Source organism: Callorhinus ursinus, unplaced genomic scaffold, assembly GCF_003265705.2.
Source record: "Callorhinus ursinus isolate GAN/ISIS: 27379988/994484 unplaced genomic scaffold, GSC_fseal_2.0 scaffold1, whole genome shotgun sequence".
Classification (NCBI taxonomy): domain Eukaryota; kingdom Metazoa; phylum Chordata; class Mammalia; order Carnivora; family Otariidae; genus Callorhinus; species Callorhinus ursinus.
The window spans coordinates 56359092-56378891 of record NW_027397063.1 but is presented as its reverse complement, the minus strand read 5'-3'; the positions used below and the strand labels follow the sequence as shown (position 1 = coordinate 56378891).

General features: G+C 47.3%; 1 protein-coding gene, 1 long non-coding RNA gene and 1 pseudogene across 2 annotated transcripts in view; 1 reads left to right on the top strand and 2 right to left on the bottom strand.

The window, feature by feature from the left end:
* GPR156 (G protein-coupled receptor 156) overlaps nt 1-17130 on the top strand; it is an 83504-nt gene extending 66374 nt beyond the window's left edge. The window contains exons 8-10 of the mRNA XM_025874851.2: nt 2209-2445; nt 9395-9553; nt 13969-17130. Coding sequence (XP_025730636.1) covers nt 2209-2445; nt 9395-9553; nt 13969-15321 — 1749 coding nt within the window. The 3' untranslated portion in view covers nt 15322-17130. The remainder of the gene's footprint in view (nt 1-2208; nt 2446-9394; nt 9554-13968) is intronic.
* LOC141373007 (uncharacterized) overlaps nt 4949-19800 on the bottom strand; it is a 69864-nt gene continuing 55012 nt past the window's right edge. Inside the window, exon 7 of the long non-coding RNA XR_012378620.1 lies at nt 4949-5001. This is a non-coding gene — a long non-coding RNA (uncharacterized lncRNA). The remainder of the gene's footprint in view (nt 5002-19800) is intronic.
* On the bottom strand, nt 8384-9250 carry LOC112826669 (small ribosomal subunit protein eS1-like; annotated as a pseudogene).

Here is a 19800-nt window from a genome sequence, read left to right as displayed (position 1 = left end):
AACTCTCTGAGCCTGGGTTCCCTCATACGTAAAATGGGGATGATGACCACATCCTCTAAGAACTGTTCTGAATTTCAAAAGAGTTAGTGCATGATCAGAGTTTTCTCAACCGCTCCTGGCCCATAGGAAGGGCTCAATAAATGTTAGATGTTATTATTATTATTAATCTTCCACTGCCCCCTGGACAGTTTGATTTCTTGAGCCCTATAGAAAAACATGTTCTCCCCAGGACAGAAACTCGGCACTTTCCCTATAGCAGCTCACTTTGTGCCTCAACTTGATTTATTTTCTCCATTGCCTTTTATATAATCCCATTTCTATTTTATTTCACTGTAAAATCTTTCTGAAGGACAAAGGAAGAAAACAGGAAAAGAGTGGTAAGCATCAGAAAACTGACTGAGCCAGCCCCTCATGGGCTCCCTGGTCAATGAGCAGTTCCTGAGGATGACTTAAATCTTCACATTACGTTCCAGGACCCCCACCCAAGCCTGGCAACTGCCCTCACCCCACACTTCTCAGCAGTGAATACCGATGACACAAATATTAGATATGATTTACTCAAACAAAAGTCATGGATGTGGACAGGCTTTATTCATACCTAGTTCCCTTTTGGCAAGAGTTTTGATGGAGTTAAAACATTTTAAAAGAATGAGACATGAACATTTCAAAATCATAGAATTAATTTCATTTACTTTTGATTAAATTACTAAGGATCCAGTTTGCCAGATGCCACCTGATGGTGTCACTTACCCAAAACTCAAGCCCATTGGCCTGACCTTGTGTCTTCTAGTCATTGCAGATCTCAGGGCGGCCACCTTTGGCTCTCCAACCCCTCCTGGGACACTAGGCATTAGGGGCGCCCAGAAGGCATCCCTGCCATGCTGACTTCTTCACTGTCGGCACAGCCAGGCTTCCAAAAAATTATCTTTAGGGCTGTCCTTACAGATAGAGTTGGTCAGATCGTATGATTTCAGGGTCACTGGCAGATACCCTGCTGATGCCTGGCCTTGCTTTCATTATTAGTTCTCCCTCTGAATATCTATACTTCCCACCCCCACCTCAATCCTCATGGCATCTTCACATTCTGTGTGACAAAACATGGACATCTGTGTGCTTCCCTTAAATCTCCCTACCAGACTGAGCTTCTCGAAAGCTAGGACCACGACTTATTCTTCTTTGTAACACCTTTGCCTACCCTGCACCTAACATACTTTGTCCATAGTCAGATGAACGTATGTTGAATCTATACATTATGTATTATTGATTACAGCTTTGATTTCTGTTTCAATGCAGCTCCCTCTAGGAGAGGCAGCACTTTAAAGTGCTGTGAGTAATTTTCTCTGTAGTACAAGTGAGAAATCTGAGAGCAGTTTTATTTTCATGGGAAAGAGGAAAGAATAGGGCACTGGGTTCCTGGTGGTGGGGGCAGGGAATGTCACACAGAGGATGAAGGGTATAGATGAAGCCTTTTTTGCCTGTGCCTGCTCCACAGCCTCGCTTAGGTCCCAGCCTGCCTTTGTTCTCTTTTTCCAATCTCCCATAAACACCCACTGGCACAGAGCCGCTGCTAGCCTATAGAGATCCTTTGTGTGAATTAGAAAAAGGCATCCCTTCTAGACAGATGCAATCTTGCAGGTGCAGAGCTTGGCAAGCAGATGGTGCCTTTGGGAAAATTAGCGGGGCGGGGGGGGGGGGGGAAGCCCATTCCTCAGGGCGCTGCCCCTGCCAAGGCACACGGCTTGACAAGCAGACTACAGGGCTGTTTCTGCTTATACGTGCCCCTCAGCTCCACATAGTGCAAAACCACACAGCAGGTGTGGTAGTCCTTACCACTGACAGCACGGTGTGCCCGCTGCCCTCCGAGTGCCCAGCAGCCCGTCCTGTAGAGCTCCTTACCCACCTACACCATCCTGTCCTGTGCCCTGTCCCAGCAGAGTCCTGTCTGATGGCTGACTTGCTGACCTCCAATAAACGAATTCCCAGGGAAGGAGAGGAGAATCACATTTATTTTTAGCACCTATTAGGTGTAAGGGGCTGCCCTTAGGGTCTCCCCATGTGCTATCTTAGTACATCTTCATAACGACCCTTTAAGGTAGGTCCAATTATCCCTATTTTAAAGGGGAGGAAATTGGTCCCAACCCTCCTGCTCTTGACACTCAGCCCATAGTTATGCTTCTCTCAGCGCCTGGTTCTCTCCTCCATCTCCAGGGCCTGCTACTGCTCTATGGTGCCTACCTGGCTGGCCTGACTGACCACGTCAGCTCTCCTCCCGTGAATCAGTCTTTAACCATCATGGTTGGGGTCAACCTCGTAGTAGTGGCTGCTGGGCTTCTGTTCGTGGTCACCAGATACTTGTACTCCTGGCCCAACCTGATCTTTGGACTCACATCTGGAGGTATCTTTGTTTGCACAACCACGATCAACTGCTTCATCTTCGTTCCCCAGGTATGCTCTAGGGAGAATTTCACAGGTTAGTCCTCTTGGTCATTCCAGAGGCTTCCCTGGACATGATAAACTGCTCACTTTGTTTTCTAATGAGACTTTTGGGTATCATTTATTGGAGAGTCAGAAGGAAGGCAAGTTCCTCGCGAGCGGGCTCTCTCTGTTCTTCCCTCCTCGCTTCTCCTGAAGAGGACAACTCTGCTCCACGTCAGCAAGGAGGGCAGGCCAGAGTGGCTGAGTGGGCACAGCAGCATGTTTCCAGCCCTGGCAGGCTGCCTCACAGATCAGCTTGTCCCCCTACCCTCCCGTCGATTTCACTCATCCCCAGTACCCCCTTCTTGATAATGTCATTTCTTTCACTAGCCTGGGAGGGAGGAGCTTTTCTTTCTTTCCTATTGGAGATTGCAGATTCACAGAGAAAAACTCATTTGGAAATTTATGCAATTTAAAATGCTTTTTTTCTTTCTTTTCATTAGAAGAAAATATAGAACATTTCTTTTTACAATAAGGAGAAATAAAAACTGAATAAAAATGTGTTTCACACTATGGGGATTAAGAAAAAAAAATCACACAAGGGAGGAAGATAGAAGCAGAAATATCCAGACAGTGAAGAGAAAGAAAAGGAGTCAGAGGGAAAGGAGAAGGAATCCATGGGCTCTGAAACTGATGTTAAATTATTCATGTTATGCCCTAGGGTACCACTGAGCCACATATATCTGAGTTAATGAACTTGGCATTAGGCACCTGTCCTGTTTCCCCTCTAGATCTCTTTCTCTTCCCCCAAGGCCCCCCTCATCCCACTACTCCCTCTAGACTCCATCTTGATTCCCTTTGCTGTTTGAAGTTGACTATGAATGACTTCATGAGGGAGCTAACTGATAATTAAACTGTTGGCAGGGGAGGGTCACAACTGCCCTTTGGGGCATGATGGTGTGACACAGGCAAAGGCCTTTACTCTTCTTCCCTTTCATAAATTCTCATTAGAATATTCTACAGAATAAACAAATATAGAAAAACCTGTGGCAGCAGCACTAAAAACCAAGGATGGGTATTGCATCTCTGCTAAAAACTAAAGGAATTTTTGCTGAAATCTCTATGTTATAAGAACTAGTTGGAAGGAAGCCATGAGAGCTGAGGCTTATTTGTCTGGGGTGTAGCAAAAAGGGTGGTTCCTCTCTGGGAGATGGGAAAGAGGGAGTAGGCAGTGGTCTTTTGGTGGCCCACTCCTTAGGCTCTGTGGCCAATGTTGTTGATTGGTAACCCATCCATCCATTGCTAACCCCTTTCTTCCTTGCTCATCTCCACTACATAGGCTGAAAGAGCTCAACACTTGCTTTACCAACCTCTGTTATAGCTAGTGGTGCCCATGTGATACCGTTTTGAATACCAAAGTGTTCCTGGAAGACTTATGAGAAAACTTTTGCTTTCCTGAAAAAGCAAAACAAAATAAAAAAACATCTAGAGGCATGGCTGGCATCACCTATTCTACCTTCTTCCTACCTTGAATGTGTTTGTGATGCCTGGAGCTATGGCAGCCATCTTGTGACCACGAGTGAAAAGCAAAGCAAATATATTTACTGTACTAGGAAACTATAGCTCTTCTCATGTAAGACTATAAATTCAGGAGGAAAGGACCTATGAAGAGATTCTGCAGTTCATAAGAACAGGACCACAAACTTCTGAAGATTTGGAGAAGCTGCCTTCCCCTGAAGTAAAATAGTTTTTAGAAGAGATCTGATTTGTCTTGTCAATGGGATTCAAAGGACATTGCCTCTCTTCAACTCAAGTGAACCATCATGAAAAGGACATAATCTTAGATCATGAAATACTGAATAAGGATGAAAAAATATTGTGTTAAACTTAAAATTCCAATAAAAGCCTTGAATAGACAATGGGACATGGCAAAATACTGAATTAGTGAATTAATTTAAGGAAACAGAAAACAAGGAGACAGATAAAAAATGAGAGACTAGTTAAGAAAATATGGAGAACAGATATAGGATACAACGTAGAACTAGTAAGAATCTCTGAAAGACAACAAGATAATCTGGGGCAGAAGTAATCACCTAGGAACTGTTAGAGGAGAGCCTTCCTGACCTAAACAAGACCTCTATCTGAAAATGGAGTGAATCTGCAACCTCCATGATGTGGCCGTACTTGTAACTTTCCCTTCACACCCACCTCTGTCCCTTTCTCATCATCCTGAGCCTCAGACGCAAGACTTCCACTGTCCCTGCTGTTTGAATCCTCAGTGGTAATATTTAGGTCCACTCCCATCTACACACAGACATAAACATGTAGGACAAAGTTCAGCTTGGAATCTCACTTCCAGCTTTGACCTAAGCAACAAGCACTTGGTTTGTTGAAGTGGGAGTGAAAATAGAAATATTAGGGGGTATAGGAACTGGGTGGACAGACAGTGTGGGTCTTTCTCTTTCCGTCTCTCTGACTCACCCCCCCCCCTTTTCCCTCCTAGCCGTCTTGAGCTTCCATTCTCTTACTCTCTTTCCTCTTCTATTTTCTGTCTCATGCTTTTTCTCCTCTTGAACTGACCATGATCTAAAACCAAAAAAGATATGTTATAGTTTATTGTAGTTTAGGTGTAGGGGAGTAAATGCTATTTCAAAATATAAAAGTAACAGGCTTGTCAGTTTTTTGTATGCCTCTGAATTGATTTTCTTCTCTGGCTCAGTGGCCTTTGGTAGAAGAAAGATTCTCCTTGTGATACCTGCACTGTGTCTTCCAGGAAAATAGGACGGCTGAACAAATTTGGAAAGGTGTGTGAGGAGAGCTATATGGGGAGGGGAGGCAGCAGGAGGTGGACTGCCTTCTTGTGGCTAAGCCTTCAGACTGGACTAATGGGAGGGGCTTACGAAAGCCGAGGCACAGATACGCCCAGGGCAGCTAGGTGGCGCTAGAAAGCTGAGTGAAATGGATGACATTGCTGAAGAGGCAAGTGGGCCAAGTAGCACTCTACACAGGCCCTCAGGAAATGCCTAAGTGTTTATGCCAAACACTGAGGTCATCCCCAGCAATGAGCCAGCCTCGGCTTTTATGACCTGAACGTGACCCAACTCTATATACATCCCCCCTCCATCCCTCTCACTCTGAGAGGCAGGTGGGTTCTGAGATAGGACATGTTTTTTTTTTCCTCGGCATCCCCCAAATGTTTCATCTGCTCCTCCATGAAGGTCTTTAGGAATTTCTACTCTGTCTTATAGTCCTCTGTATACATCCATCCCAGTGCCCCCTAGCTTTCTAGAGGAAAGCTTCCTTCATTTGTTCACATATCTGCCCATCCCTTACTAACTGCAGGAAACATGTAGTTCAACACATGGCCCCACCTCCAAGTCTAGTAGGGAGCAGATGTGAAAGGAATTATAATACATGCGTTAAGTGTCTGAGGAAGGTATGTTACCTAATGCTGAGGAAGGGGTGCCTCAGGCTGTCTGGGAACTCCGTGACACCTTCTCAGAAAAGGGGTGTTTGGGCCCAGTCTCGAGGGAGGTATAACAGTTCACTGAGCAGATTGGGGAAGGACAGTGGGTGGCATTTTTGATGGGGGAACACCATGACCAGAGGCAGACATATAGGAGACAGAACAGGGTATGTTTGTGCACTTTGCATTTATTGAAGTACAAACTGAATCAAGGGGAGAGTGGCAGGAGGTGAGAGAGGCACACGGGCTGAGCTTCCAAAGGCCCTGGTTTACCTGGTACAGATTGAGAGTCAATCCCACTGTGTTAGTGTCCTACTGCTGCTGTAACCAATTACCAAAAATCAAGTAGCTTAAAACAATACACATTTATTATTTTATAGCCCTGGAGGTCAGACTTCCAAAATGGTCCTTATTTGACTAAAATCAAGATGTCAGTAGGTGTGTGTTCCTTCTGGAAGGTCTAGGGGAGAATGTGTTTCCAGGCCTTTTCCAGCTTCAAGAGACTGCTTTCATTACTTGACTCATGGCTTCTTCCTCCATCTTCAGAGCCAGCAGTGTGGTACCTTCATCTCTCTCTCTCTTTCTGACCTCTGCTTCCACTGTCAACATCTCTTCTTCTGACTCTCCTGCCTTCCTCTTATAAGGACTCTTGCGATGACATTGGCCTTGCCCAGATAATTGAGAACAGTCTCCCCTTCTCAAAATCCTGAACTCAGTCACATTTACAAACTCCCTTTCACCGTGTGCGGTAACAGATTCACAAGTTGCTGAGATTGGGAGGGGAAGAACATCTTTGGGGAAACATTATTCATCCTACCACACCCACATGGCCCAGAGGCTGAGAAAACAAGAAAATGCTTGCCTTCTGGAGGAAGTGCCATGGAGAGGTCCTAAAATTGTGACCTGGGGGTCATTTATAGCCATGGTCCAGAAAGCCAGAAGGGTCAAGTCTTAGGGACCAGCATCCCCACAAAGGGGAGGAGGAGGATTTAATCAAGGGGCACCCTGGCTGTGCCCTCCAGCTTGGGGTGAGACAGCCCAGAAGCCCTGGTGGTGCCCTTACACCAATGTTGAGTAGTTCTTCCAGCAGCCCTGCACAGAGGGCTCAGACTGGGGGTGCTGGGGGGAGAGAAACGTAAAGCTATGCTGCTAAGGAAATGAGGGGGCCCTGGGAGGGAACAGAGACACTGCAACACTGCTAGGGTGAGTGCTAGGAGAACCCTGGAGGTCTGCTCCACCCACTGAAGACCACAGAGTGACCCCGCGCGGTGCCAGGTTCCTAACTCCTGAGTCCCCAGCTGAGCTGACAGCCCCTGGGGAGGGGGACTTCGAGAAGGGCATCCAGAGGGGAGGGTCCTAGCCTGACCCAGCACAGATCACCCAGACTCCTGATACCATAAAGGACTCGTGCTGAGTCAACAGAGGACCCAGGAGGACTTGGGTGAGAATTTTTTGCGGTTGATGGTGGGAATTTATAATCCTATCCACTTTACCAAATTTGGGTTACACTCCATAGTCAGAGCTTAATAAATGTTTGCTGAGTAAGCAAATAAATTCCAGGATCCCCGTGAGGCTCCCTACAGACCACTCAGCATCCTATCTAGAGCCAGCGTACATCACTAGGACCCTTAATGATGAGAATTCCTTAAGGGAGAAAGAGAAGCATCCAGAACTGCTGCTCCCCTCACCCCCCCACCCCCAGCCTTCACATTACTGGCATTCACCACATGGAGACAATATCCCGAAGGCCCAGGAACATGCCCCCATTTGTGAATGTTCTGTATTCACTTCCGTTCTTAAGAAATTAAACCAGCCCGAGCTTCCACAGATTGTTTCTCAAAACCAATTTCTCCTGAAAAACCCTCTGTAGGACCCCCCACAGTTCCCAGTCTCTGTCTTCAGCAGCCGTGCTGAGGAGATGTGGTGTGGCACAGGGCCTGGTGACAGCTGGGGCCGTGCTGCTAAGTAGCTGTGGGGCCTGGAAAGGTCATACTCCTTCTGAGTCTTTCCTCATTTGTCACGTAAAAAGGACAGTCAACTCTCAGACCTAATGTTCTGTCATTTCTATTGAATTTTATTGACATTTGTGGTTTTCTATCTGTCTGAGACTTGATTATTGATTTGGGCAAGAAGTCCTCCGGCGGGGACTGGGCTTTCAGTAGCAGTAAGCACACAATTACTTCACAAATGAGAATAATTAAGAACAGCTACTCACAACTAAAAGCAGTTTCATTTGAAACATACAATGTTTAGATTGCCTCACCCTGTGAAAGCTCCTAACCTCTGGCTTGAGAATATGACTCTAGAAGCGTACTTCAACTCTGGTTCACCCCGACGGAGTCTGGCCATAGGTAGGTAGGTGGGTCAAGCTAAGATGATTCTATCTTATTGACCTGTCATCTTCTTCGTTTGGCATTGTTTAAACTAAGAATGACCTTAACCTTCTCTATACCTTCTGTCATTGCTGTCTGCGAACTTTCCAAAGTACATTTTTTTTAAACATCACAAATATGATTTTTTTATTTGTCACCATTAAATGTCTGACTTTTAAACAGATTCTTGGACTGGTGGCTCATATCCATCAGCTCGTTCAACTTTAGCACCGGTCTCATCCCCAGTAGCTTTTCCAGAACTACTACCTTCACCATGAAGCTCCATGAGCTTTCCCAATTCAAACTTGGACTTCTTCAGCATTTTTACTTTTCTAATGAAGACATCATGAAGTGGATAAATAGACTGACAAGCCTTTTCTATATCTTTTCCGATGCTGTCTGGAATCAATTTATTGACCACTTCTTTCAAGTCATTTGTTTGCACCTCTCGGGTCATGATTTCCATCATCTTTTTCCGAATTTGACGGACCTGTTGGTGCTGAGCATAAGAGGTCTTCCGAATCTGATTATTGCGTTTTTTTAGTAAAACCAACACAAAATAGACGAAGCAAATAACCATCGGTAGTCTTGATATCAACATGAGCTTCGATCATGGTCTGCCATTTTTTGACCATGGAGCGCATTTTGTCACGGGTAAGATCCATGCCATGGAAATTAGTCAGGCAGTTTTTGCCCTGAACATCCTCAGTAATTAGCTTGAATTTTCTAAATGCAACTTCATCATTCTGCAAATCAGCAAGACTCACTTCAAAAACCCGACCTTTGAGGCCATCAGATGCGATTTTGGTTCCTTGAGTTCTTGTGACTAATGTTTTTCCAATATTTCTTATATTGAACATAGCTGGTGCTTTCACATCATACCAATCTTTCTTAGAAAATGGATCAACCACTTTCTTCTTGGCTCCCTTTTTGCCGCCTTTCGTAAGGCGCTTGTTCTTGCCGACCGCCATGGCGCTGCTCAGGGAGCCAAAAGGTCCAAAGTACATTTTGAGGAGAGACTAGCTTATACGTATGTGTGTATCTGTGACACTCTCATGCCTTGATGGTTTTGAAAAAGAGGGAGAGAATGTGTTTCTGGGAGTGTAATTAAATAAATAACATGTGTTCTTTTATCTAACAGCTGAAGCAGTGGAAGGCATTTGAAGAGGAAAACCAAACAATCAGACGCATGGCCAAATATTTCAGCACTCCCAGCAAAAGCTTCCAGACCCAGTATGGTGAGGAGCAGAACTGCCACGCCGGAGGAGAGAGAAACTCCATGGACAGACTCCTCACAGAAGTAAGCTAGACCCCTGCCTGGTGGATTCTCTGTCAGCAAAACTCCAGTCATGCGTGGTGGACCCCAGGTGTCTCATGGCTAACATTCTTTCTTATTCTTCAATTCCCCCACTTCTCTCAGCCCCAGGCAGAAAGCTCAGCATTTCCCCAGGGACCCCTCCCATCGCTGACCTCACCCACTGCATTCATCCACTAGCCATATGTGTCCCAGGCATTGTGCAAAGTACTGATGAACAAAACAAATACAGTCCTTACCCTCATGGAGTTCACAGTCTATTGGAGGAAATAGATGTTGATCAAGTAAACAAATGTATAATTATAAACTAAATGTAAGAATTATGAAGGAAGGGGTGCCTGGGTGGCTCAGTTAGTTAAGCGTCTGCCTTTGGCTCAGGTCATGATCCCAGGGTCCTGGGATTGACTGTGTTGGACTGCCTGCTCGGTGGGGAGTCCGCTTCTCCCTGTCCCTCTGCCCCCTCCCACTCGTGCACGCTCTCTCTCACAAAAATAAATAAAATCTTAAAAAAAAGAATTATGAAGGAAGAAATCATAGTGGTAAGACAGAATAATGGGTAGTGAGGGCAAGGGAACCTAAGTTAGAATGGTCAGAAAAGATTCTCTGAGCCAAGAGCTGAAGGTTAAGTACAAATTGGCCAGGTGCAGGGAAAAGCATTCCGAGCAGGGGGAACAGTGTTGTAAAGGCCTTGAGCAGTAGTGGATCCTAGCTTCTTCTGTATGATGCACATTCTCTTTTCTTAGAGTAGTACCCTCATTTCCAAGATCTTATGGGGCCCATTATTGTCCTTTCTAGGTTTGAATGAGAGATTTCAATCATCCTACCAACCCAGAAAGTGTCCAAAATGGGGTGGAGGGCTTAATAGGGCCTCTGAATATCATAGTAGCATCAGGAGAAGACTGGGCCAACCCCGAGCCCCTTTCTCCTCTGCTCTTGAGCCAGAGTTGGCACCTCTCCCAAAATTGGGCGGTGTGATATGGGCTTGAAGAAAGCACCTGGAAAAGCTTGAGGCTGCACTGCCTCAGAAAGGAGGCATAGGACTCAAAGGAATCAGTTTTTCACACTCACTAACTTATAGTTCATACTTTTTCAGCACAGGACACACCTGAGTCGGTGCTATGTGGGAAACTACACTTATTTGTAACTGGCCTGACACCTGGGTATCAGTTGTCCCTGTGTGAGACAATGGTGCGATGGGGACCTAAGGAACACAACCAGGGAAGGCATTAACCTCCCCAGGCACCCCCTGCCTGTGTTCCTCTACTCCCTCACCATGCCCTCAGTCTGGAGCTCTTGAATCCACCAGAGTAATACTTCTCCATTTCTTTACTATTCATGAAGCATTCAGGACCTTATTTCAAAACCAGATTCCTTCCTACCTGGCCAGGGAATAAGTAGCATTGCCTTTGATACTCTGTGAAGTCTTCAAAGAAGGATTTTTTTTTTTTCCAGCTAAACAGAAGGCTGGAAACTTGGCGAGAACAGCCAGGATGGTTTTTATTCACAATCAGCTAACGTTGGAACAGCCAAGTGGCCTGACTCTTTAGCCTTATGGTAATTTGTGACGTGCTTTTTGTATTTCTGCCATGCTACCCTGTTTCCCACGCAGTAACTGAATCTGCTCTATCCAAAAAGATGCTTTGCGTCTGCGGAGGAAGGGCCCTAATAGGGAGCAGATGCAGAGGCAGTAAAATCCTGGCCTCCTCCTCCTGCGGCCCTACACCTGGAACATCTTTCCCAGAACAGGCCTGAGGACAAGCAGCCTGTCCTAGGGCCCCTCCACAGGCCTAGAGAGCTTCCAGTATCTGGGTCTCCAGTTCCAGCACGGGAACTGGTAGCTAAACACAAGTATCCCTCCTGCTTCCCTATGCGCACAGACCCTGACTCCAGCTCCCCGGTTGCAGGTCCCCTCTGTGCAGCCCCCTCCTCAGCCCCCTCTGCCGCCTCTGTCCTCTTCTTGCCTTCCCATGGGGTGGACAGTCCGTCTCCCCACTCTTGCCTTCCTTGGCCCTAGGGCCAGAGTTCCTCCAGAGGCTGTTTGGGCAGCATGCATCACTGACTTGCCAGGCTGTGGGAAGGACAGCAGACAGAACCTTCCCAGAGGTGGAAGAACCTCCCTTGTACACTCTGCAGCAGAGGACATTCACCTACAAGGGGGTGACTCCATTTCTCCTCATAGCCTGCACTTTCTAAAACACACCAGTGGATGTTCTGCTTCCCCAGATGTGCCAAAAGTAATAATTAATAAGCTCATTTAAACGTAGCTGGCGCCGTAGGTCAGATTTCGGTCTCACAATGGCAACGCCTCACACCACGCCTTTAATTAGTATGCAGCCCCAGTGAAGACAGAGTCCCACTTCCTTTTCTGGAACAAGGGAAATTTACTGTTTAGCCTGACGTTTCTAAATCCATCACCAGTCAGCTTCAGATGTTTGGTTTGCTGGGAGAAAAGTATTCTTTCCAACTCAATGTTTACCCTATTTTTCTACACTCAAAGGAATGGGGAGCACAAAAAGTCAGCACTTGGGGTTTACTTGCTGGGGTCCTTGTCATCAGCTGGTGGCTCCCCCCTAACTCCGTGGGGCAGTGGAGACCCCTAACGGGTTTCAGGAGGAGGGACTGGTGAGGAGGAGGAGGGTTAGGGTCCCTCCTGTGCAGCCAACTCAGTCATGCCCATGAGATCCTCAGAAAGGTATCTGGTACCACCCAGAGGTCATGAAGAGCCCAGATGAATGTCACCGTGTTACTCATCCACTCTGCTCCTGGTGAGTCCTTGAGTCATCTACGCTTCCCCGGGAACGCCCCGGCCTCACCACTCTGCAGGTGAGCAAAGGGAGGATGGGGAGGCAGGAGCTCAGCTTGCAAGCCCCTTCCGTTTATTCACCAGTTACTCACTGGTCCTGGACTCTCTCCTGAGGATAAAAGAAGAAGACTCAGCCGGGATGAACCTGGAGTACCAATATTCGGAAAATCACCCTCGTGCTTATAAAGAGGGAACAGGAAATCCCCTTGGAGTCGCTGCCAGAGGACTATTGCTGGACTAGTTTACTTAAGTTACTGCTCCCTTAAAGCGTCACTTCTGGGCAACACTCCCATATCAACTTGAGAAAAAAACCACAGGTTCAGTCCACAGGCGACTTGTTTCAGGTAGCCAAAGGAGGGAAACATGCTTTTATTTCTAGGGCACAATAAATGGATTTCCAGATGCTCATCCTCAGCTTCTAGAGAGGATGACCACAAAGAGGCCGCATTTTGGTATTTGGACAAGCACTTCCTAGAATGCAATGTTTGTGTTATTACTCCCAAACCCTGGACCCTGTATCATCTGCCCCAAGACCATCACCTCTCCTTTGGGCTCCACTACTTTTGAACATCAAAAATCTCAGAAGATGGACATAAGTTCTAAGCTAGACAATCACCGGCTGTACCAGCAGAGGATGTTCAGGGCACACCCAACACCATCCTTCCTCCTGCTTCATGCCCCCCAGTCTTAACAGTTAGGGCGGGCACACCCCTGCAGCCCTCACCTGCCAGCCCTCCTGAGTACAACCTGTTTGTCAGCTCACAGCCGTGCAGCAGGTAGGCTGCTCCCCGGGCTCAGTCATCTCCTGGGTTCCATGCTAGATCTACTAGATCAAGCAATCAGAGATTTAGTCCCAACTATTCTAATAAAAAGAAAAAAAGGTTTCTCCAGTAATTCTGGTACCTGCCCTCTTTAAGAGCTACCGACAGCTAATGGCGCCACATGGTAGCTTTGGCGCCCGCCCCCGAGGTCCCGCCAAGGGAGGTGACGACACCAACTTGAGAATCCCTGTTGCACCCGTCCCAACCCCCAGCTCGGGTCTTGTCTCTTTGGTGCAGGAATCTCCACTCTTCTCTCTGTTCTTCCCAAATGTTCTAGTCTGTTTAGCAAGAGGCAAAATATGTATTTCCTCATTCATTCATCCCCTTGAGATATGCCTGAAATTCATCTGTATTTTGCGCAAGTGTGACAAACCCCGAGTTGGGCCATCTCAGACATTTTCAGAGTGGTGTCCCATGGAGCGGCCTGACCCTCTAAGTTCTGAGGAAAGGGGAGAGGGGCTGCCGCAGCCAGCAAACAGCTAATACTCTGCCTCCTCTGACCTCCCTTCTCACCAACAAAGCCACACACTCAATGGATGTAAGGCAGGGATTAAGATCACCCCACAATAAATCATGGCTAACCTTTACTGAGCACCATGTGTCAGTTATTGTGGTAAGCACTTCACTCACATCCCCAGAGCCTGAGATCACCAGCTGACATGCAGAGGAACTGGGATTTAGAGCAAGGTTCTGATGCCACGCTTTCTCCACCATGGGAAACAATGTAAAAACCCTCAGAGGCATCCTTTATTGATGGTTTCCCTTTTATTTTACAGAAAAATGCTATGATTGAAAGCCTGCAGGAACAAGTAAACAACGCTAAAGAGAAGCTAGTGAGGCTGATGTCAGCTGAGTGCACCTTCGACCCCCCAGAGTGGGCTGTCTCTCCGGCCTCTTCCCACAGCAAGAACACCCTGGTTGCAGCCTCTGCCCACAGCCTGGTAGCTCAGGGGCCTTCAGAATGCGTCTCTGGCTCTCAGAACGATACCAGTGTGGTTGCCCAGGACTCCCAGAGCACCTCAGTGCCCTCCTCAAGTGTACAAAGCCTGGAGCGGGCTGTGAAGGACACCAGCTCCTCCCCAGGGCAGAAGGAGAAAATGTCTAACTTGAAAGACATTTCAGATCATTTAAATTTGGGCTGCAGCCAGAAGCCACGGCCTGAGCAAAGCCAAGGTGCAGAAAGGCGAGACCAAGTACCCATGAACCCCCACCAGATTCTCATACCAGGGAGAGAAGGCCCCATTCCCCAGAGACAGGGGCAGCTGGAGAACTCAGAGGAGCCCCAAAAGCGGCTGTCAAGGGTCAATTCAGTGATCAGGGAGAAGCTTCAGGAAGTCCTACAAGATCTGGGCCTGGGCCCTGAGACTCCCCTCCCCTCTTCCCTGTCCTATCCCCAGCAGCCCTGGAAGAGCAGTGCTGCCCACAGCTTCCAGAAGATTCCCCTCGCCAACGAGCTGGGCTTCAGCCCATACATGGTGAGGAGAAGGCGGGCAGCAATGCGGGCTCGCTCACATTTTCCAGGCTCTATACCTTCAAATGTGGGGCATCGTGCAAATAGGGCTGTTTCTGGGGCACACAGTGGGCGGCTAAGTGTGCACAATAGGGACAGTGACTGCCCGGATCCCCAAACTGCTGATTCCAGAGTCCCAAATCCCTCTTCCAGGAAGACTTCACTACTCCGCGATCCTCAAGGCAAGCCGGGCACTGTGGAGGGCAGCAAACAAAGCCAGACAGAGCCCCAGGGTGCCAGAGGGAGCCATGCAGCCTTTCCCCACCAGCCTTCTGGCTCTGATTGGGCACCGTGTCCCGCTGCCCCTCACCTATCCAGAGCCTCACCAGACATTCCAGAGCAGCGGCAGCTGCTGCCCCTGGGATTCCCACGCTCTCCCTCCATGTCCCCTCCATGCAACTACCTTGACACTGAGTCCAGCAGTTCAGACGAGTTCTTCTGTCACTGCCACCGGCCCTACTGTGAAATCTGCTTCCAGAGCTCCTCTGATTCCAGTGACAGTGGCTCATCAGACAGCGACCCTGACCCTGCTAGGGGGCTGGCTTCCTGGGAGAAGCTGTGGGCCCGTTCAAAGCCTATCGTGAACTTCAAAGATGACCTGAAACCCACACTGGTGTGAAAAGCAGCAGAGTGGGTCTGGATATAGAGGTCGGTTCAGGACAAGCCATACCAAGGCCTCTAGATGGAAGGCCAGTTTTGGCCTTCAGGAAACAGGTTGGTGCCCTGAATTGATCAAGCTCTTCCCATGTTTCAGCTGTGCTTTACTCGAGCTCTGTGTGTACTCGAGCACTGTGCTACCTTGAGCTCTCCTCCATCTATCAGAAGAGGGGTATTGCCTGTCTTGTTACTACCTCACAGCATTCCTATAAAAGACTCTGGTTGAGTGACCATAAAAAATAACTTTTAGATAAAAGGTGCTAAATGAGCACAGAGGGTTTTCTGTCCTGGTCAGTCTGTATTCTACAAAACTGTTAATATATACCACATGGATAACTATGCAGACATACAGATGGAGAGATGAAAGTTTCTGCAGAACCAGAGTTGTAGACTATGACCCATCAGACTGGCATTCTGGTGGACAGACCTGCTAAGAAGATAAGTCTCTTACATTCTTGGGTGCCCCACTCTTGGCAGGGGGTGGTTGTATTTCTGCTGAAGTTTGTGAACACCACCCCTCATTTCCAGCTTCCAGCCAGTCTCGGCTCAGGGTCACCTGTACACCACTGTTTGGTGCACATGTCTTTCCGCCATTACGGCATCTCACCAGCATCCCTGAGATTGTCAGGTCTCCATGTGCCCATAGGCTCCCCAGGTCTCTCTCTTGAGCTCAGATGACACCAGAGGCCCAGACTGTCTCCTGGTCCTTGTGGCCCAACCCTTTGACTCTTCCAGTGGTACAGTTTTATACTGGGCGGGGGGGGTGGGCATGGGAGAAGCACACAGTGACAATTTCTGATGGGGTAGGAGAGGCCCTGAGGTGGTTTGTCAAGAGGTGGTTTTTGTGCCGTTGGGATTACGTGATCTCCGACGGCTACATAAACCTGGAAATAGAAAATGGGGAAATATAAAGGAAGAAATGGGGGAGAAGGCAGGAAAAGAGAATAGGTTTTGAATATTGAACCCGAGTCTAGCATGGTACTTGGCAATATAAAATTTCAGTAATTCCTTATGATAACCCTGTGAAGGTAGGCACTCTTGTTCCCATTTCATGGATGGGGAATTTGAGGCTTAGAGAACTGAGGTAACTTCCCCAGACATCACACTGATAGGGAGTGGCCCACGTAGGACTTGCCCACAGTTCATGGGACTCCCAAGTTGGTAGATTTCCCTGGGGGCACGTCTCTTCACTCATTCCCTTGGGTGTGACCAGAGTAGAGCAAGGTAGTGTAGGAAGGCCGTGAGGTGCTCACCCTGCAGTTGCAGGTAAAAGACCTGGGTTCCTGGCCTCAGGCAGCAGCCCCCCACTGCCTCACTGCCCCAAGCACCCGTCCACACCTCCCAAGGGAGCCAGGGAATTGGTGAAGAGCGAGGTCTGGGAACGTAACCACCGCCAGTGCCACGGGGAAAGCACAACTGGGTCCACTTTGCTTTAAGCAATTGTTGTTTACAGGCCGGCCCCCGCCCCCACTCCCTGTGTGTTCATCTTTGCATATACATGTTTGTGTGCAGGAGTTTGGGCCTCATTAGATATGCTTGCAGGGGGGCGATTGGCTCCAAACATCTCACAGAAGATTGATCCTGAACCCTCAGGGCTGCCGACACTAGGTGAATCTCCAGACACTGGACTGGGAAACCCTCCTGGTAGCAAGGGTTCCTCTACTGTTTACTTTTAAATGCAAATGTCGTAATTTATTCTGTGTGTGGGTTTGTAGTTTCCACTTGTGCTGTTTGTATGCTGTCCAACTAACACCTTAATAAACCAGAAATGGCTCCCAAAGCAAGTCTCTTTAGAAATTGCAGTCTTGTACGGTAGAGGAGAAAAACAAAGAAGACTGAATCACCCAGGGAGCGGACACGAGGCAGCCGTCAGAGTTGCCTTTGGCTTGCCCTGGCTTCCAAGTATATCCTCTACCAAACTTGCATTTGTAACAGATTGTTCCATGGTCTCCCTGTGCAGCTTCCTATCCCAGAAACACTTGCCCCAGTGGATAGAGGAAACTCTGGACTCTGGAGACCCTCCACTCTTCCCACCCATGGCAGGGGGTCCTGTAGTTGGGCTTTACCTCCTTCCGTTTCTTTCCTACTAGTATGTCACCTCTAGCAGCTTCCCATTCATTAATGTAGACTATGCAGGCTTTAAATCTGGCACTCCTTCTAGCTTCTTCCTCTCTCTCTGCAACTATATCTTCAGTCCCACCATCTCGGCACATCTCCATCCCTCCTCTACCTAGAACTTCTTTCTCCACTTTGTGCACCTTGTGAATTACTCATCCTTCAAGACTCAGAGTCTGAACACCCCCAAATAAAATGGACTGATCCTCTAGTTAAATACAGAAGGATATCTTGGGGTCCATGTTTTGAACTCAGTTATATAGAGGCTTCTATTATCCATTTTACCTAGAATGACTTTGTAATCTTTGATAGACTTGATTGAAGAGATGGAGAATCTACCCTGAATTTTCCTTGGTTATCATTTGATTCAAAAACTATGTGCCATGGGGCATCTGGGTGGCTCAGTTGGTTAAACATCTGACTCTTGGTTTTGGCTCAGGTCATGGTTTCGTGGGTTGTGGGATCAAGCCCCAAGTTGGGGGGGGTGCGAGCTCAGCAGGGAATCTGCTTGAAGATTCTCTCCCTCTCCCTCTGCTCCTCCCCACCCCATCATGCTCACTCAAGTTCTCTCTCTCTCTCTCTCTCTCAAATAAATAAATCTTAAAAAAAAAAACCACTATGTGCCAGATATCATGACCACCTGCCTCAAATACTGTCTCCAAATCTATTGTTTACTTGGTGTACTCACTCCCACTCTTCACCAGCTCCTTTCCTAGATCTTTTATCCCAAACCAGCTAATCCAGTGATGAAATTCTTAAAGGGATGAATGTGTCATGACTTTTGGATGCTCTTGACTGTTAGGCTCTTGGAGAAAGGGCAGTAACTTGTACAAAGGAATCCTGCCGAAGGAAACATTGCATCTACTACTGTGCTCTGGGTTATGTATGTCTCTCTTAGTTTTAAGGTCTGGCATGGAGCCAGGCCTGATTCTGACCCAAGCATATCTTGTCCTGCTGATTAAAATCTTGGGGTTGAAATTGCCCATCCTGATCCCAAAGTCCATTTCTTTCTCCTGGCCTGTGACGAACTCTTTCCTTAAAGGATCAACTTGGCCTTCCTGGAGCTCATAGCAGAGAAAAAAGCATCAGAATGTAGGAGGCTTGTTTTTAAAGAACCATATCACTTCTAAAATGGTAAGGAGAAAAGTCAATGCAAGTTCCACAAAATCTCTTCTATATCTGTATTTATTTTTATTATATTTAGATGTGTCTCTTGCACAGATTGCAAGTTCCTAAAAGCACTGAGTTTGTCTTCTGCATCTTTGTGTCTTCCAGAGTAGCCATCAGAGAGCTTTGCACAAAGTACAAGCACAATAAATGTTTGATGGATGGATTTCTGGACAGATAAAATGGATGAAACAAAGGAAGACAGAGAACCAGTTCTGGGGCTAGCAGAGCAGCAGAAAGGGAGGCAGAACCATCTGGTTTCACTGCTTTCCAGTGAATTAAAAGCAAGAAACAATATCACCCAAAGACCCAGAAATAACTGAATTCTGAAAATGACAGTACTTTAAGACTCTTAGGGAAAAGGGGGATAGAATGATAGAGTTAATGGAAGAGAAGCAAGAAAGTTACTGTGATTAAGTTCTTCTCTTAAAGATGCTTTCTTCACAGGCTTGTCACTGAGTAACAAGCAGCATTAGTAGGAGGATGGTCTGTTCATCTTTCTCACCATCAGCTTCCTTAGTCTCCGTTCTCAGAGCCCCAAACAGAGAACTTACTCTGTACCCTCTGGCTGCTACACTTAACCCAGGAACACCATCTGGGCTTTGTCAAGGGAGGTCTAGTGCAGAGACGGCATTTGGGGGCTGAAAGCAAGGAGAGAGGTTACTCTTTGTACTCAGACTTGGCTCTTCCTCACTTCTGGTACCTACTGTGATCTCTTTCTCCCTGAAATGTTCATCATCTTAGCAATCCCAGCCACACTGCATTTGGATAAGGGAGCATCTTGGGATGTTCGATGCACTATTGAGGTCACAAAGAGGCAGGAAATAGACAGAATAATCAGTTATGAGCTTGACAAGATCTGGGTCAGTGTTTCCCAGCCCTTTTCATTCTTTGACTTACCTTTGGATGTCTAAATATACTAAAAAGACAGGCTCAGAGAATAAATGCTTGGGAGAGGCCCTGGCAAGTTTTGCAGGTAACTAAGAGAAAAGCCAAAGGATAGGAAAAAGGAAGGGAAGGAAGACAAGAAATTCAAAGAACAGAGAGAGACAGGGAGATGTAGTGAAGGAGGGAGGAAGACAAAGAACAAAAGGCATCCTGCTTAGCTTTGTCAGTGGACAGACTGTGGCAATTGCCTCTCTTGTAAATGCATGTGCTG